General features: G+C 58.8%; 1 protein-coding gene across 8 annotated transcripts; it reads right to left on the bottom strand.

Annotated features, from left to right (window-relative positions):
• Positions 1–2,986: 2,986 nt before the first annotated feature.
• PITX2 (paired like homeodomain 2) lies at positions 2,987–17,643 on the bottom strand. Of its 8 annotated transcripts, XM_080400905.1 has the most exons (6): positions 17,501–17,643; positions 15,075–15,130; positions 14,754–14,891; positions 7,347–7,607; positions 6,349–6,554; positions 2,987–4,669 (listed from the first exon to the last, which is right to left on the bottom strand). In XM_080400905.1, exons 2-6 carry the CDS (start codon positions 15,118–15,120, stop codon positions 4,106–4,108), a joined length of 1,215 nt encoding a protein of 404 aa, XP_080257031.1. In that variant the 5' UTR covers positions 15,121–15,130; positions 17,501–17,643; the 3' UTR covers positions 2,987–4,105. The 8 variants fall into 8 exon arrangements, with proteins under 8 accessions (XP_080257031.1, XP_080257028.1, XP_080257027.1 ...); XM_080400902.1 differs by lacking the exon at positions 7,347–7,607; XM_080400901.1 differs by lacking the exon at positions 14,754–14,891.
• Positions 17,644–18,471: the final 828 nt, after the last annotated feature.

Here is an 18,471-nt window from a genome sequence, read left to right as displayed (position 1 = left end):
AATTAATTCCGAAAGGGGCTCGCATTTAGAAAACTTCAGACACAGCAATCAATTAGTCCGGCACTGTATGGAGCTCCGAACGTGTAAATCCTTCCAAGTTCCTGGATTATTGACTGTTACGGTCTATCGGGTTCCTGATATTCCGGCCTACACACGTATAACACGCGTACCAAAGCAGGCATTTAGCAAGGTAAATTATATGCCCCGAAAACACGTAGGTATTAGCGCCAGCGCGCTGTGAGTCGGGCCCGGGCCCGCTCTCCTCGCCTCGAACCGGGGCGCAGGACCCCCCACCCCACTTGCACACCCCCCGCAGCCCCCTCCGGGCCCGCAGCGCTGGCCGCCCGGCCGGTGGTGGCCGCGGACCTGCCCGAGCGCGGCGACACGGCGCTCTGAAACCAGCTTCCCCGGGCTCAGACGGCAACTGTTTTCCCAAGGAAATTATTTCCCTCCAAAAACGCTAAGGAATCTTGTAAGGGGGGGAAAGAAAGCCGGTTTATTTTAGAGGTAGAAGCGAATGCACAGGTACGTAAAGATCGGTGTTTAGCTGTTTTAAGAAGGCACGCACGGCGGGGCGCACACGTACACAAAAGCCATGCGAAGGGAGGACAGCGGGAAAAGCACAGAGCACCCCAAAGGAGACACACCGGGATCACGGCTCATCCCGGCCTTTGCCGGGCGCCCCAGCCCGGTGCCAGGGCCTGCACACGCCGCCGCGCTCAAAGTGCGGGGAGGCTCCGTCCGATAACAAAAGAGCGGAGCCGCGCCGGGACGGGGGCCGGTGGGGAGGGGGCACCCCGGGCCGCCCGCGAACCCGCGGGCCGGGGCCGGCGGGGTTGGGGCTGGGGCTGTGGATTGGGATGTGGATTGGGATGTGGATTGGGAAGCAGACGGCGCTGCCCGCTCGCGCGCCCGGCGCGGGGGGCCGCGCAGCAGGCGGCCCGGAGCGGCCTTCCCGCGGCCCGGGGGGGGGCCGGGGGGGTGCGAGCCCGTTGTTTAACCTCTCTCCCCACGGCTTCGCCGAACAGATATTTTGCGAATTCCCCATTTCGTTGTGGCTTCCCCCCCCCCCCCCGCTCCACAGCCTCCATTGTTCCAGGTTCACACTGCCACCGCCGATAAGGGGAAGGAAAGCCCCCGGGAAAAAAGAAAAGGGAAAAAAGAAAAAACGCGATCCAAGATTTTGATTTACGACCTAATCAAAACATTATATCTTTGGTCAAGTGGCGCAGAAAAATGATGACCCTCAAGGCTTCAGCTAGGGGGAGAAAGAGAAATTCAGATTACCCTCGGAGTGATTTATGTCCTCTGTGAGCGGTCACGTTGATTTTTCATCGTTTGAGCCATTACACAGTAGACTGGAAAACTCTGATCCAGTATTTTTTTTGGTCCGGAAACGGTATATATTATTCTTCTAAGCATATATGACTATACTAAATAATACATATATATTCTTTTTGCACGCACACACATACTCTAAATATATACACGGATATTTTTTTAATATATATATGTATATATGAGAGGACTATAAATAACAAATGCCACCGAGAAGAAACGAGAGCCGAAAAGAGCGTGTAAAATACCGTGCGGACACCGGGAGCGCTCGCCGGTTTCCAAGCCCGTCCCGCCGAGGGCGTTCGGGCAGAAACGCGCCCGCGTCTCCCCAGCTCCCCCGGCCTCCGAGGGGGCTCCCCCGACCCCCGAGGGGGCTCCCGGGCCGCCAGCCTCGCGCTGGCGTTGCCCCCAGACCCTCCGCCCGTAGCCCAGCGAGGAGGAGGAGGAGAAAAAGGAGAAGGAAGGGGACATTTTTGGAAGCCCCTGGCACTCACCCGGGTGAGGTGTTGACACGGTGCGGAAAAGCCGAGGGGAGCGGCGTTGGGTTGGGGCGGCGGCGAGGCCGGGTACGCGGAAGGGATGGGGGGGGGGCGCCCGCCTCCCCCCCGCCCCAAGTACGGAGGCTCTCTCGCTCCACCGACCCCCCGGCAACAACACACAGAAAAAGAAAACAAAAAAACAGGTAACAAAAAAAAAAGGTAAAAGGAAAAAGAAAATAAAAATTAGATGAGGGAAAAAAATTAAAAGGGGGGGGGGAGTGAGGTGCTGAGGTCTGCCCCACGCTGCAAATGGGAACACGGGTGGGACCTCGCTTTCGGGCGGGGGAAGCATTTTCCCCCTAGGAAGGCGCAGGGCGCTGACTTCTCCCCTCTCCCCTCTGCTGCTCTCCCCGTCTCACCGCTGCGGGGGGACACGGGACGGGACCCCCCCGGGACGGGACCCCCCCCTCCGCCGTGCCTGCCCGCCCGCCGAGGGAACGCGCTCGCGGATCCCTCGCCCACCCCTGGCTCTCCCGGCGGCTCCTCCTGACCTCCCAAAAGCGCGCAAGGAGCGCGCAGAGGCCGCGCAAGGGGCAAGCTCGCTCCCGCTGCGGCGAGTGTCGTCCCTGCCGTTCCCTGCGCACCTCTCCCGTTTACGCGCCGGCGGAATTTCTCCGCATTCGATATTCCCGCCGAGTCCTGCCGCCTCCCCCCCCGCCCCCCGCCCGCCCCTCCTTGCCCGCCCGGGGTGTGAGCCGATGGGAGGGCCGAGCAGCAATTCATCTTGATTTGTTTCAATTGTCCGGCGACGGCAAAGTTATAATCCTGTATAATTTCACGAACAAGCAGGTTGAGAATGAATGAGTCGATATTATTTAAAACAAAACACACGAGAGCACGACCTTTCCCTTCAACGACGTGTTGCAGCACGGAGTCACAGGAAACTCGGGGCTAACCTCTGAACCCCGCGCTCCGCGGGGCTGCGGGCACTTGGGCTGCTCTTTGTTTCCCTTCATGTCTGAAAGGGGGATTTGGAAATAGAAATGTAATATTACATGAAGGACCTCCCGGCTGAAGGGAGGTGAGCGCGGGGGGCGGCAAAGGGGACAGAGTTTTTTGAACAGGAGCAGTTTGTTTGCAAACTGGCTTTTCTTGTCGTTTCCCCCCCCCCCCCCCCCTTCTTCTTTAATGTAATAAAAGCTTCCTTCACAGCGGGAGAAATTTATGCTCGAGATACAGCAACTTTGTGGCTGGTAGTTCTCGAGGCCAACGATGTCAAATAATCCATATTTCCTCGGGGCTGCGGTAGGAATACAGGGATCCTGCTGCACGGAAGGCAGCGTGTCCAAGCCCCGCGTTTCTCTAGCGTACAAAGTTAGCGCGGGGGATATTTTTTTTTTTTTTTACGTGGAAAAAAAAAAGCGCCAGCATTTATTTGTATTGCAATAAAAAGTACTGCCCTGTGTTTCCAGAGAACGAGATCCAGTGTCAACGATCAGTCAATCACTGCAGACCGCTGCGCAGCTTGGCTCAGTAAATAAAAATCCAGACAAAACTGTATGCTGTATATTTTACTCCCATGAAATAAAACACATTTTTTTCATGTTTGCTGAAAAGTAAAACAATAATATTGTACGAAATGTTATACACAGGGCATGTTTTACATTGCAATATCAGAAACATCATTGCATCCACCAGAGGTACTATTCTAAAACTGATATTCACACAAATTATTTTTCAATAATTATATGTTAGAAACATACAGTGTTGCATTTAGTATATACATTCCCTTGCTCGCAAGCGAAAAAATCCTAATCGCTTCTGTGTAACATGCTTTATTTTAAAGCCTAACCTTTTAAAAACACTGTTGTGATATTACTAACAACTGCTTTTATAAAATTAATTTGACATTTCGATATATATACATCCTTTCAGTCATTTTTATGTCAACAATGCTAAACTTAAAAAATAACAAGCTTATAGTAACATTAAAATGTCATATCATATCCAGTCAAACATTTGTCCATATATATATATATATATGTCCTTGTAACTGTTGAAATACTCTTAGTGAAAGAAAGATCTCAGAATCTGTAGGAGGTCCTTTGAAAACAAAGGAACTATCTTATTTCAGTGGTTTCCTCTTTTTTTTTTTTTCCCTCTTGCCCCCCCCCTCTGATTTTTCTTTCTTTCTCTGTCTCTCTAGTGCCTATTACTTTCTAGTGTAATTCTCAGTCTCTGTGGGAAATGGGGAGGGATTCCCATGCAGTGTTTCCTACTTGGGTGTCTCACACGGGTCTGTCCACCGCATACTGGCAAGCGCTCAGGTTGGAAGCGGGGTTCTGCACACTGGCATAGCCAAAACTGGAGTGCTGCTTGGCTTTAAGTCTCAGACTCGCCAAGCTCGAGTTACATGTGTCCCTATAAACATATGGAGGTGTTGGAGGAGCATAAGGACAGGCTGGCGTTGGCACTGCAGAATTCAGGGAGGGATTGCTCAAGTTGTTCAAGTTATTCAGGCTGTTGAGGCTGGAGCCGGGGACCCCGGTGACTGCAGAGGGTACCATGCTTGAAGACATACTCATGGAGGAGATGGAGTTTGGAGGGGAGAACATGCTCTGAGAAGACAGAGGGTTGACATTCATGGAGTTGAAGAAAGGAAAGCTTTTGGTGGAGAGGGAAGCGGAGGTCAGGCCCTTGGCTGCCCAGTTGTTGTACGAGTAGCCGGGGTACATGTCATCGTAGGGCTGCATAAGGCCGTTAAACTGTGGACCAAAGCCGTTTTTGCAAAGCTCGGCTTGCTGATTCCTTTCTCTCTTTCTCCATTTGGCTCTGCGGTTCTTGAACCAAACCTTTGGAAATGGGGGGAGAGGGTGGGAGGGAGATGCGAGATGAGAGTTAGTCAGGAACCACCACCGCTGTAGCCCTTCGCAAGCTCTAGGAGTAACAGCCGAGTATGTCCATATAGAGATATATATATAGAATGTGTACACACATATATATATATACACACATACAGGTTTGCCTCCTCCTCCGCAGAGCCCCGCGCTGAGCCGGGGCAGCGACATGCCGCTGGGGCCACCGAGCATCCCCCGGGCCCCGGTGACACCGGGCTTTCGCAAGGCAGATCCATGCCCGCCCCCCCCCCCCCCCCCCCCCCAATTTTGCGATGCTTAATTCGCGCCACGGAGGCCAACACTTTCTTGTCTTTTTTTTTTTTTTTTTTCCCCCCCCCCTTCCCTCGTTTCTCTTCCACTTCCCGGCTTATTCCGCACTGGAGCCATCCAGGGGAAATACAGAAGTGCAAAAGCGAGGGCAAAACGCCTGGAAACCCGCGGAATTTTAAGGCGATGTTTCCTATTACGGGGAAGGAGGGGGAAGCCAGCAACTAATAAATCCTTGCTTCAGTTTGTTAATGCTACAAGTTTCTCCTGCGCGAAAGCTTCCAGAGGCGAAAATCACTTTCTAAACAAACTTGTTCCACTGCTCTTTGGCGAAAAAAAAAAAATAAAAAGAAAAAAAAAAAAAAGAAGGGGGGGAGCACATCGCCGTTTAACAACGTGCTAAATGAGCTCTAAGGGACCCTCCCCGCAGACAATGGGAAAACGTGCCCTCTCCCAATCCACATCTGGGCGTCTGACCCGTCGAGCAGCCGCCAGCAGCGGCCTCACCGTGTGTATTGGAGCCCCCCCGGCCCAGGCAGGCAGGGGCCGCCCAGGCACCACGGGGACGGGCCTCCTCTGGTGACACCGCGCCGCCCGAAACCGACCCCCCCAAACCCCCGCAAAAGCCGCCCCGCGACAGACACGGCTCCGTGCTCCGGCGGGGCCCGCTCCGCACCCTGCCGGCCTCGCTCGCAGCTGGCCCCCGCTCTGTCTCGCTTTCCTGAGAGACCGCGGGGAGGGAGTTCAGGTGGGATTTTCAAACATCGGGGGGTTCGGCCCGCTCGGGGGCTTTTTAGGGGGAGTGGTGGGGTTTTTTGTTTTTACCCCTCAGCGCGGCGTTTGCGCGCCAGCAGGATCCGGCCTCGGTATCTGCCGCGCAGTGATGGTCCCATAAATCTCAGAGGGGGGAAAGGGCGGAGAGAGACGCTCGTCGAATTGTGAAACCAAAAGAAAGGAAAATGCAAGGAAGGGCACGTCGGGAGCGCCTCGGAGTGAAGCAAAAGCTCTTGTGTATTTTACATCTTTTTCTCATTAGAGGCAGCGCAGGTTGCAGCCTGTTCCAAGTTGCTTTCTTGGCTAATGTTTTCATTAGCGTTTCGATCAAAAGGAGCAGGACGCATTGCACGGTGAGGGCGAAACGTGCAGCAAACCATATTCCGGAGAGAGAGAGGTCCCAATCTGTCTCGCTTTGACAGAAATGTCCTGCTCTGCCCTGCTTTTGTGCAAAGGCTCTGAAGTTTGCATACAAACCGAAATCGAAAGCAGCTGCAAACATTTCAGCCCTCCTCCCCTCCCCCTCCGCACACCCACCCCCCACCCCCCGCGACCCCCGCTGCTCAGAGCAGGGGTGTCGTGTCGGGACTTACCCTAACCCTGGCCTCGGTGAGGTTGGTCCAGACGGCGATCTCCTCCCGGGTGGACATGTCCGGATAGCGATTCCGCTGGAAGGTGGCCTCCAGCTCCTGCAGCTGCTGGCTGGTGAAGTGAGTTCGCTGCCGCCGCTGCCTCTTCTTCTTGGAGGGGTCCTCGGGCCCCGCATCCTCATTCTTGCTCTGCTGGCTCTTATCTTTCTCTGTAAGGGGGGGGGGGGGGGGGGGGAACAAAAAACAAGAAGGCGGAAAACGAGGGTGCCTCAGCCTCCGAAGCCTCTTCTCCAGCGGCCGGGGAAGGGCTTGTCCCCGGCGCTGCCGAGCCCCGCAGACAGCCCCGGACGCGGCTCGGCGGGGTAATGATTAACCCGCGCCGCCTCCCGCCGCCGCGGCCCCTCCGCGCCCCGCGGGCGGCTCCTCCCGACGGGTCAGCCACCGCCACGGAGCCGCCTCTCGCCTGTCTGTATGGAATTTTTCGCCTATGGATATCTGCGAGCTTTTCACCTACCTGTATCCATATTATTCCCCCATCTGTATACGTGCAATCCGCATTACTTCCCTATCTATACCCATATTATTCGCCTGCCTGTATCGTGCTGTTCCTCTGCCAGTATCAGCATTATTCGCCCATCTGTACCCACATCGTTCGCCTACCTACATCCGTATTATTTGTCCGTCTATACCCGTATTACTCGCCGATTTGTATCTACATTATTTGTCCGTGTCCGTGCTATTCACCCGTCTGTATCCATACAACTGGTCCACCGGTGTACATGCTATTCGCCTACGCTTACACATGTCGTTATCTCCCTGTACACCGGCACACAGACACCGCACGCAAAAAACCCACGCACGAAACGTGCCCCGGATGGGGCGTGGGGCGCTCCCGGGCAGAGAGGGGCGGCGGCGGCGCATCGCGGGCCGCGGGGTGCCGGCCGGCCCGGGGCAGGTCAGCGGGGTGCCCGGGGGGGTCCCTGCCGCTCGCCCCCTCTTACCTGCTGCCTCGGGGCTGGAGGTGTCGGAGATGGTGTGCACCTCCAGCCGGTGCTTGGCGGACTCCAGGGAGGAGCGCGCCTGCCCCGGCGCCAGCGCCGTCGCCATAGCCAGCGCGGGCTGGTGGTGGTGGCAAGATGATGAAGAAGAGGAGGAGGAAGGTGAGGAGGAGCACAGCTTATTCCCGGCTCCCAGGCGCTCCAGGCTTAACGGGTCCTTCATGCAGTTCATCGGCAAAAGGACGCCAAAGTCTACGTGCGCGCCTGGGGGGTCGATAGGAGAAGGTGTGCGTGTGTCTGTAGGTGTCGGTACGTGTAGGAGGGTCGGCGCGGCGCCCCCTCCGGAGCAACCCCGCGGCAGCAGGGGGTCAGGGCTGCTAGGCGAGGAGCCGCGGCGGGGCGGGCGGCGCTCGGCTAGCGCCCGGGCGGCACGGCGAGCCCAGAAGCCCCCGCCGCCCGGGGGGGCGCGGCGGCGACAGGCGAGCGGGCGAGTCCGGTCCTGCAAAAGCCGTCACAACGACACGGCTGCTCCCCGGCCGGCGGCCCCCGGCCCGCCGCGGGGCTCCGCGGGGCGGGGGCGGCGAGGCGCGGCGGCGCTCCGCGGGGCGCTCCTCTCCGCTGCCCGCGCATGGACCCGCGCCGCGCCGCGGCCGGCCCCGCACCGCATCAGCTCAGCCGCTTCCCTCTTGGCCTGACATCTTAAACCGGCGGCGGCCTTCCCCGCGCCGGACGTCACCCGCCCCGCCCCGCCTCCGCCCCCGCCCCGCCCCTCCACAGCCCGCCGCGCCCCGCCCCGCCCCGCCCTCCGCGCTCGCCAGGCGGCGGGCACCCACCCCCCCAAACCTGGCGTTTTCCGCCCGGTTTGCCCCGCGGTGGTACCCGCGCCCGGGGAGCCCGGCCTCCGCCGGCCGGCCCACGGGGCGCCCCGTCGGGGCGGCTCCGGGCACGCCCGTCCCGCTCCGCGCCCCTCCGCACTCGCAGAGCCGCGGGGGTGAGAAGCGGGAAGCTCGGCGCTGACAGAGGGGCGGCCGCAAGTAGGAAGGAAGCGGGGAAGCCCCAGGCCCCATTCCCTCGTTATGAAAGGGGCGGAAGAAAAACGGGAGGGGGCTCGGGCCCGTGAGGCGACGGGTCTTTGGCTGGTGACAGCCATAGTAGCAGTAACAGCTGCAGCGACAACTCAACACGAAGGACAACAATAACCATCCCGCTGCGGCGCGGCGACGGGAAGCTTCCCATCGCACTCGGGGGAGGAAGGAAGAGCGTGTGCATCCCGGCCACCGAGCGCCTGAATCCCCGCGCTCGCCAGCTGCCTGGTCTCCCTGCGCCCGCACTGACCGCTGAGAAAACGGGGAAAATTCCCTCGTTAGCACTGCCGTTCCCGTCCCCTCCTTGCAGCCGGGCTCCCACCAGCGAGCCGCCAAGGAGGTTCTTCTACCACGGCGTTACACCTCACTCGTGCAGTTACCCGCAGGGTCGTTCCCCCCTCTCGGCGGGGACCGTCCCGCTTCCCGGCGCGGCAGCCACAGCAGCCCCCGAACCCGCGCTCACGAGAACCGTTTGCGGCGGCTGGCCAAGCCCCGCACCGGGCCGGGCTCCGGCATACGCCCCCCTCACACACGACCTCCCGGGCGACCCCCCTCCGCGGTCTGGGGGGCGAGAGGGCAGGGCCTGACCCCTCGCCCCCGGGCCGCGGAGGGACGGGCTGCACTGTGTCCCGGTCCCCGCCGCGGGCCCGCTGCTAGCGCGGGGCGAGGCCGCTGCGGGCCCGGGTCTCGCAGGAGGAGGGAGCAGCGGGGCTGTTTCCAGCGGGTCTAACGTGGGGGCAGGTTGCCCTCGCGTGTTGGTCAGGACCTCTCGGGACAGAGGAGCCTCCCCCTGAGCCCTACCCCCCCGGGGGTCGCTGCCCTGTTACGAATGGGGAGCCCGAGCGTGGAAAAGGCAGGTTGCGCCCCTGTCTCCAGTTGCTCTGCACGGGCATGGGCTTCGAAAAGTTACCGAAAGCTCCCCTTGATGTGGCCCTCCGCACCCACATCCCAGCGTCCAAACCCTTCTGTACCCCGTTGCTTCCCACCCACTGCCCCCCGCAAGGGTCCTTCTTAGCCGCTGATGCTCGTTCGAGGTACATATCATCCCCTCGCAATCTTACTTGTCGCTAAATTATACATAATACTTTCGCAGCCTGTTAGTAAAGAAGGTTAAATTAATTTACATTCTGCTCATTATCTGGTGTTTAAATGACGTGTTTTTATCCCTGAGATTTGGCAAAGAATCTCTTTCCTCAGACCCCACAGCGTTTCGACAGAGACAATGCTCTTACATTTGTAGTGGATTTTAATCTGATAAGACTCTAATTTGCTTAAGTCTTTTAAATAGGGGGTTTAAAATTATTCTAGCCGTTTTCTTATTGAATTTCCTCTAATTCCCCCAAGATCATAAAGTATATGTGTAAAGTAAATATTTCCTCCCTTTGCACCGGCAGCAGATGACCTATAACTAAGTCAATATGAATCCAGCTCCATTCTGCACAATTTGTTTACCAATCATATCCGCGTTTCTTCTTAACCTCTCGCTACCTCCGTGGTCCTGCACCCAGAATTCCCGCCCCCCCCCCCCCCCCCCCCCGCCTTTCCCCACGCCAGGACCGGGCCAGGGCTGCGGCCAGGGGGCTGCTCCGGCCCCGGCAGGCGGGCGCGGCCTCGGCCTCGCTGCAAGGGGGACCGGGAGGGGACGCTGCCCTTCTCCAGCCCCCACGTCGGGGTTGCAACCAGCCTGCAAAACCCTGGGGAGGGGGAGGCGGAGGGAGAGGGCATACGGCGGTATTCCCCTCCCTTTTTTTTTTCCAACGGGGCAATGCAGCCCTCTCGCAGTGAGCCCCCTCCCTCCCTCCTTTTCTTTTCTTTTCTTTATTTGCATTCATTTATTTTTAGTAGATTTGGAAGAAATGCTGGCTTCTTCCGCCGCGACTCGAAACGAAATGTCCCTCCCGGCTGCCCGGCGCTGAGCGGTTTTTACGCGCTAGATGCTCTTTCAGGGCGCAGGGCCGCTGCCCGGCCCGCCCCTCCCTCTGTCCCGGGACACTCGCGGGGGCAGGCGGGTCCCCGCGCCCCCCAAGGAAGGGGGGAGGAGGAGCGGGGCCCAGCCACCGCGCAGCCCTCCCACACCTTCCCCGACGCCAGCCCCGCGTCCCCCAGCCCCGGTCGGGACAGACCCCCCGGCCGTCCCCGCGTCCCCAAAAGCGAGGCACAGCACCGGCCCGGGCTCCGGCAGCCCAAAGAGAGAGCGTGCCGGCACTTCCCTACGTGCCTTTGATTAAAACTCCCCCACCCCGGACAGGAGGGGAGCTGCCACGCAGCATTAGTTGTCATGGTGACCGTAAATCACGTAAATCCAAAAATACCCACCTATAATCTGAGATGAAGCTTTTATTTCCCGAGTGAAATAATATTTTAAAAGCTGTCAGCCAACCGAAAAACAACCTAATTGTAGTCACCCAAGTAATATATTAGCGGTAAAGGTTTCAATTAAAATGTCAAAAGTGTTTTTAATATTACTTTTTTTCTGCTGGAAGCTCCCGTCCCCCTTCAGGCTCGGGTCCTGACCGCGAAGCCACCCCGGCCGGCTCACCTGCGTACCGACTGTCCGCGCCTGCTGCGCGGGGTGCCACCCCCCCAAAACCACTTATTTGGAGGAATTCCTCCTTTCCCCTAAAACACCTATTTGGAGGAATTCCTCCTTTCCCCCTTCTCTCGGCGCTGCAGGGGTTGCCGGGGACGCGCCCCAGTGGGCTGGAGAGCATCCCGCCGGCTGCGAAAACCGGGGAACTGGGGCTGCTCCCCACCCGCCCCACCTTCTCAATTTCCTTTTTAATTTCGGGGAAGGGGGTTGAGGTTTTGAGTTTTTTTCCGAGGGTGATTTTTGACCTCCCGCAGCTGGCGGCCCGGGATCCCCGGTACCGGCCCCGGTGCGGGAGGCGGGCGGGCCGGGAGCGGGGCCGGGGGCTGAGCTGCTCGGCCGCGGGTGCCGCGGGGGGGCGGCCAGACCTACTGCGGGTTATTTATTTTCCCACTTTTCCTTTATCTCCTTACGGGATCGTTGTTTTTAGGCGTAATACTCTCCTAAATGGATAAATTGGTTCTTACGTGGAGTCTCCAGCTAGTCCTGTTGTCTTTTACCTTTGGCTTGTTGTCTTTCGCCTATCTCGGATTACCGGGTATTCTCCTCGATGAAGAGCCATTAATTACCCATTCAGTCAATATTAGGAAGACTACAGAGCTTTTTACATAGGATTAAGAAGACATCAGATTGTTCCGTTAGTATATTCCTACTCACGAATAAGCTTTCGTTATACATTTAGTTTTCCCTGGAGTGAGGCTAACAACTGCTGCATATATTATTCTCAGACGACGAGGGGGGGTGCGTGGGGGGAGCGGAATTATATATCCGAAGCGCAATAAATAACTTTTAACTTGCGCTCGGCGGGGGCTGCAGGAGGGGCCGCGCAGCTTCCCCGGCGCCGCGCAGGGACAGCGTAGCGGCGGAGCGCCTCGGCCCGGGGAGACCCCGGCTCCGCCGCTCGGGTCACAACTGCGGGGACAAATTTGGCCACGTTGTGTGGCGGCGAGGGTGCCGCTGGGCTCTGCCTCCGGCCCCCCCCGCGGCGGCTCCGCCTCGGCTCCCCCGCGCCCGCTCCCTCCCGCGGGGGCGGAGGCTGCGCACCCACCTCGTCCCGGGGCTCAAAAAAAGGCACCGGGGACCTTTGCTTTGCACGCTGCCGTATCTGCAGCTGACCTGAGCGGAAAGCTGAATCAGCGTCGGGTTTTTTGGTTTTGTTTTTGAAAGAGATGTTAAATTACGGAATATTCAGACCAAACAATATTTTTTTTAAAGAGTTGAAACAACCAATTTGCGATGCTGAACGGCGATACAAGGCGGAATGTAATTTCAACGTTTTATGTTGGAGCCTGCTGTTTCAGCAATACCCAGATTATCGATTACAGGAAAGGATTCCTTAAGCAGAATTCACAGAACTAACAAATTGTATAGATTATATATATACAGAGAGAGAGAGATGTACACACACACAGAGTTTAAGCACCCTCCCGCCCTGCACAGAAGTTATCCGAATAAGCCCACCAGCACCCATTCACGCGTGCTGTGGGGCAGCCGAAGCATGTGCTGAACTTTTCCTAATTGCGCGGAACCGATCATCCAGCAGCAATTTCCCCGTCTCTCCGGGTAAACGTGACACCCGCCGGGCTCCCTTTGACACTCTAGGCTGCAATAATATTTTCATACTTTCCCATTTTCCTTTCCCCGGCGTGGCCACGGACACGTTTTTTCTGGAATATCCCTCCCTCCCCGCGGGAAGCCAGGGCGCCCGCACCGTTTTGGAGGGTCTCCTGAATTTCGTTTCCTCCTTTCGCGGAGCATCGATTTGACCAAACATTCGCATTTTTTGCTATTGTTACCAACGCTGCTACTTAGGCATTATTCCCCTTGTTCCCACCGAAGGTTCCTAACAGGCGAAATCAGCTGCCCGCCCTCGTAAATTCCCGAAACGGAACTCTGACAGACGGGGTCCCGAGTAACCCCCACCTCCCACCCAGCCCGCCCCACGGAACAGGCTTTTTGCCAGGTAAACCCCATAAAGCATCGAGTCCTAACGGCCAGGTAAAACAAAAATCAACGAACCTCGTGCGTTTAAAAGCAAATGAGAGTCAGGACCCAACAAACCCCGTCCGAATCACGAGAAAAAACCACCCGTGATTTCTACAATTTGCAGCAAGTCGCCCGGGCAGCTCAGGGCGTCTCAGGACTTGCCATTATCCGTCGCACAGAGACGCGGGCTGGAGCTGCACGCAAGGATCGCCCCCGCGCCTGCAGGGATACATCCGCACCCGCGCTCGTCCGCACCTCCCTTCCCCGTAAATGCCAAGGTTTTAATGGTCAGGCAACCCCGCGTTGCTTCTGCGGCTCAGGACTTATATTTTAATTAATGGCATTAAAGGTCTTTAGATAGCAATTTCCCCTGCAGCCCGGCGAGTAAAAAACAGACCGGCTGATACGGTAACGAGGCAGGAAATTTTGCGTGTACTACAATAATCCGGGTTCATAATTGATGGTTAAGAAAATAACCATTTGTTTCTCGGCAGAGGAAGTAAAAGTTACCGTGTCAGGGAGCATATGTGGATATTACTTTTATAAATACTTAGTCGAATAAAGCTGACTTGGAAGGGCTCATAAATTTATTATATCAGAAAGGTCCCCACTTTCCCATTAGATTGTGCTAAGGGCTTTGATTAAGACCACCTGTTCATCGGGAGGAAAAGGCAGGGGAGGGTAAAAAGGCCTTTCTTATTTGCAAACCATATATAAAGCAATGTCACCCTTCCTTTCCACGTTATTTAACACTTATTACCGGCCGAGGGAAAAAGTGCCAGACCCCGGTAAAGCCTATTTGTGCACAATTTAATATCATGTATGTTTCCGGGATTAAAAATTATCGGCTCGTAATACCTTCGCGTTTGGAATTACCCCGGATTTTGCTCGCTAACCTTCCTTTAGCCTAAGCGTTTCTTCTAGGGGTTTTGATGCCCAGCTAGCAAATCTCGCTTAAAGTCTCCGGGGGAGGGTGGACTCAGGAAGGGGACGTGGCTCCTCCTGGAATCACTGGATGTTATTTGAGAAATAGCGAGCTGTTTGGCCAAACAGGGTTAATACAGTATTCTTACGAGGAAGTGTTTAACCGCGAGACCGGGAATACGTGCATTATTAATTCACTCTAGTTTCCTGTATTATTAATTCAGGTTAATATATTTTATTTAAACAAAATTACGTTTATCTTGGATTAAACAGTCTCTCGAAATACAGAGCACTTGTTTTCTTCTTTGTAATGTGTTTGCATTGCTGTTTTTCTTTACCACCCCTTGGGCTCCCGTACCAGACCCCCTGGAACAGGCTGGGGAAGAAAAGACAGGAGCTCGCTCTGCCTGCGGACGGGGTGCTGCGGGGGTGCCTGCCTCTGGGGGCAGGAGAGGGCTGGCGGCTTGTTTGTGGGCGGGGATGGCAAAAAATAGAAAATAAAAATAAGTACGAGAGCGACGCTGCGGGTACCTGGGAGGCGTGCTGACAGCGATGCTTATGGCGGGGGGGGGGGGGGGGGCGGGACACGCGCTGGCGGCGGGTGTTAGTGCGCGCCTGCAGCCGCGGGGACGCCCGCGCAGCCCCTCTTCCCTTTCCCCGCGGCCGCGCATCTTCAGGCGCAAGTGGCGCCCCGGCGTAAAGCCGCGCCGCGCAGCCGGCGGGCAGCAGGGGGCGCCCTGGCGCCGCGCAGGGGGGCTCGTCGCGGAGCTACCGCCCGCCGCCCCGGCAGCGCGGCCCGCGGAGGGGCGCGGAGGGGCCGCCGCTTACCATTGGCGCTGGGGGGCGGCCGCCCCAGGAGCTTGCTGCCGGCGGGCTCCTTGCGGCCCTCCGGCGCCTCGCTGAGCTCCCCCTTTTTGATGTCCGCCTCCTTGGAGAAAAGACACTCGACGGCGGTGGGCTGCACCCCTGGGGACGGGGACACGAGGGGGGACACAGGGGAGAGGTAGTCAGCGCGAGCTGCTGCGCACCCCTCCGCGGAGACGGCGCCGCTTCCCGGGGGCTGCCCCGCCTGGCTCCGCACCCGCGCACTGCACCGCACGGCAGCGGGGCCGCTGTGCCTCCGGCCCGGCGGGAGATGGTTTCTCTTACCTAGCTGAACACAGGCGGAGACAAGTTTGCGGCAGTTGGACTCCATTACCCGTTATCTGCAAAAGACGAAGGCACCGGAGTGTTATAACACTTATTTTGGGAGTGAAAAACAAATGCAAAAAAGAAACCCAGCCGCCCCGGGAGCCAGGTCAAAACGACGCTGGCGGGACCCCTACCTTTCCCCGGTGCCACCCGCACGATGCCCCATCTCCCCGGTTCAGCCTCGAGTCCCACTCGAGTCACCCCACAGGATGGGCGCAAACCCCCGTGGCGATTTCACAGCCCATCGGACCGCTCGGCCTCCCTTCACCCCCCGTTATCTGGGGACGTGGAGGAGCGACCCCTAACCTCACGGCCATGATCTGCCCTGGGACACCCCGAGCCCCGTCCCAGGGGTGCCGGGGGCAGCGGGGACTGGCAGCCGGGCCCCCTGTGCGGCGGGAGATGCGCGGCCGCCCAGGCCTCGCTCCCCGGCCGCCACCGGCGCCTCCCCCGGCCCGAGAGGTCGGGCAGTAAAATCACAGGATTAGTGCCTGATTGAGATGTCTGTTCGTGAGATATTACAAAATTCATTATCACAGCTCTCTACTAACTCGATATGAAGTAACACAGATGGGATTTTATTAGTCCAGGCTTCATATGTTTACTTATGATAATTTCGGGGGAAATTTGCATGTCACCATCATTTCGGTAATCTTTCCTCTTCTTCGCCTCTTTTTTAATGTCTGAACCAGGCGCATTATTAGCTGGTGCTTAGAAATGCGCCAGCCTGGAGCCGAGGCACGTTTGGGATGAGCAGCGCCAGCCGCAGTGCCCTCAGTGCGGGGCCCCGGCCGCGCCGCCCGCCCTGCGGCAGGCAGGATGGGACCAGGGAAAAACGGGGAGGAAAGGGAGAGGGGGGTACAAAACCAACCTCCCCAAACAAAAGGAAAAAGAAGGAAGAAATGGGAAGGTGAGGTTATCGGGACTCCCGCGGGTCGCGTTGTGACACGGCGGTTTCTGCTCAAAGCCGAAGGGCACCGGGGAGGAACGCCACTCCCTCTGGCAGCCGGGCCTAGCACACGGGCTGCGCCTGAATTAATCGGAAGGGCGATTAAGAGAACCTTAAGTCTTCTCTGATGGTCCTTGAATCGGGATAGGTCTCCGTCAAGATTAGTCCTGCTTGACAAATGCCGCGTCCCTCCCCCGCCGCCTGCCCCGGTGGCTGATTTATCTCACGCGTGGAGACACAGGGCTCCCCCCACGCACACGCACCGAGGGCAAGTTTTTCCTCTCCTGAATCTCTGGTCTCCTCGGAAAGAAGCGCCTTTCCCGGACGGATTATTACTCTTTCCTCACTCCCAGTCGCCCGTACTGCTCCTTCCCTTCCTCCTCTCCGTATCCTCTTTTAATTTTGTTGCAAACCACATCGCAGCACGGGGCCGAGCGGAGCGAGAAGCGTTTTCCTATTGTCTCCAACTCGGCGACTCAAATGAAAGCACCTCCACTTGCTTTTCCATTTCCACTTCTTGGAGCACTCCTCTGCTCGAAATCAAATACCTCTGCACCTCCGTGCGCTCACAGCCCCAGCAAACGCACCGGCCGTACGAGCTTCCCCTGCGCCGCGGCCCGCTGGGCCCACTCAGCAGCAACCTGCTCGGGGCACCCGGGCTGCCACAGCTCCGGGCGCGGACAGAAAAGGGGTGTCACACGCGATTCCCCCCCACTCCGTACCGGTATCTAGCGCTAGTCTTTCAGGGAGAGAAAGACCACAACAGCCTCCTTCCCGCTCTCCCCCCCCCCAAAAAAAAAAAACCAACCACAAACCAAACCACCAAACCCGAGTCCCCCAACAAATACCTCAGCAACGCCCGAAACTGAGGTACGTGATCTCGGCGCGAGGGTTTTCAGCGGGGCCCGCGGCCGCTGGCTCTCAAACGAAAGGGGGGCTCCGTGCGGGGCCTGCCCCTCCGCGGTGCCCGCAGCGGCAGCGGGGCCCCGCCGCTCCCCCGCGGGCGGTGCCCAGGGGTCCCAGCCGCGGAGCCGGCCGCCGGCGCGGGAGACCCGCCCGCAGCGTTCTCCGGCGCCCCCGGGCCGGCCCCGCGCAGCTGCCGCCCCCCGCCCGGCTGCGCGGCTCCGCGGCGGGAAGCGTTGCCTTGCGCGGGCGCTCCGCAGGGCCGGTTCCCCGGCGTCTGCCCCGCCAGGGGAGGCCGGAGGCGGAACGACGGGGAAACGGTGCGGGGGCAGCGCTCGCTCTCCCCGCCGCCAGCCCCACGGGACGGGCCGCGGCCGCCCGGAGGGACATCAGCAACTCGAGCCCGCCACACCCTGCCCGTCCCCCGCTGCCCCGCCGCCCGTCCCGGGGTGCACAGAGCCGGGACCACCCGGGTCCGCAGCCCCGCGCCCGTCCCGCCCGCGCCGGCAGCCCCCGGGGCTCACTCACTCACCGGGGCCGCTGCGCTGTCCGCCCCGCTGCTCGCGCTGCTGGTGCCGGTGGTGCCGGGGGCGGCGGGGCCGCGCCGGGCTCCTGCGCTGGCTGCGGGGCCGCGGAGCCGGCGCCGCCGCTGGCTCCCTCCTTCCCCGGCCCTCCCGCGCCCCCGCCCCGCCCCGCCCGCCTCCCCGGACCCTGACGTCACACAAGCTCCGCCGAACGCGCCCCGCCGCCGCCGTGGGGCCGGGCCGGGCCGGGCCGGACGGCTGCGCGGCGCTGCGCGGGCACGGGCGCGGGCACGGGCGCGGCGGCGGCAGCTCCCGGCCGCGGAGGGGGCAGGGGCAGGAGGAAGGCGGACAGGCGGCGGCGGCACGGTGGCGGGCTATAGGTAGCCAGAGGAGAACCGAGGTGAGCGAGGACGGCCGCGGCCCCTCCGCGCCCGCGCAGGGCGCGCCCCGCTCCGCCCAGCTGGGGAGGGGGGCGCGAGTAACTGTGGGCAAAGTTTCCCGGGCCGGGCCGGCGACTGTCCTTGCACCAGGTGTGAAGAGGGATCGTCAGCCCATTGTGAGAGGTCTCGGTTTCCTTTACTAATCCACTTTTTTTGTAGTGTGGTGGGTTTTTTTTAACTATATATATAAAATCCCAGGCGGTCTTTCTCGTGCCCCTGTCGCTAGCGCAGGGCCGGGGTACCGAAGCCCTGCCACTCAACGCTCTTCCTCGTCCTGCCTCGTTTACGGACGATAGCGAGAAATCACGACGGCACCCTCTCCCTCTTTTGCCCGAACGACACCGAGCTGGCGCCAGACGGGATTTTTTTTTTCGATTTTGTGTTGTTTTCCATGCTTAAGAAAATAACGAAGTGGGATATCTCTATTTAGACCAAACTAAAGCGATCGCTTTTTGTCGCAGCATTTCCGCGGCTTTGTTTTATAGAAGGACCACGCGAAAATAAAAAAGGCGCTTTCTGAACTCGGAGGCTGCACCTGA

This window comes from Falco punctatus (genome assembly GCF_963210335.1).
Source record: "Falco punctatus genome assembly, chromosome: 1".
Lineage (NCBI taxonomy): Eukaryota > Metazoa > Chordata > Aves > Falconiformes > Falconidae > Falco > Falco punctatus.
Note: the sequence above shows the minus strand (reverse complement) of the source record. Positions and strands in the feature narration are given on the sequence as shown.

Bases quoted from the DNA above. Each gene is read 5' to 3' on its own strand.
- PITX2 (XM_080400905.1), bottom strand. From the start codon at position 15,120: ATGGAGTCCAACTGCCGCAAACTTGTCTCCGCCTGTGTTCAGCTAG. The intron at 14,892-15,074 runs GTAAGAGAAACC...CCCCGTCCCCAG, and splicing joins CTCCGCCTGTGTTCAGCTAG to GGGTGCAGCCCACCGCCGTC. The intron at 7,608-14,753 runs GTAAGCGGCGGC...TCGACCCCCCAG, and splicing joins GCCGCCCCCCAGCGCCAATG to GCGCGCACGTAGACTTTGGC.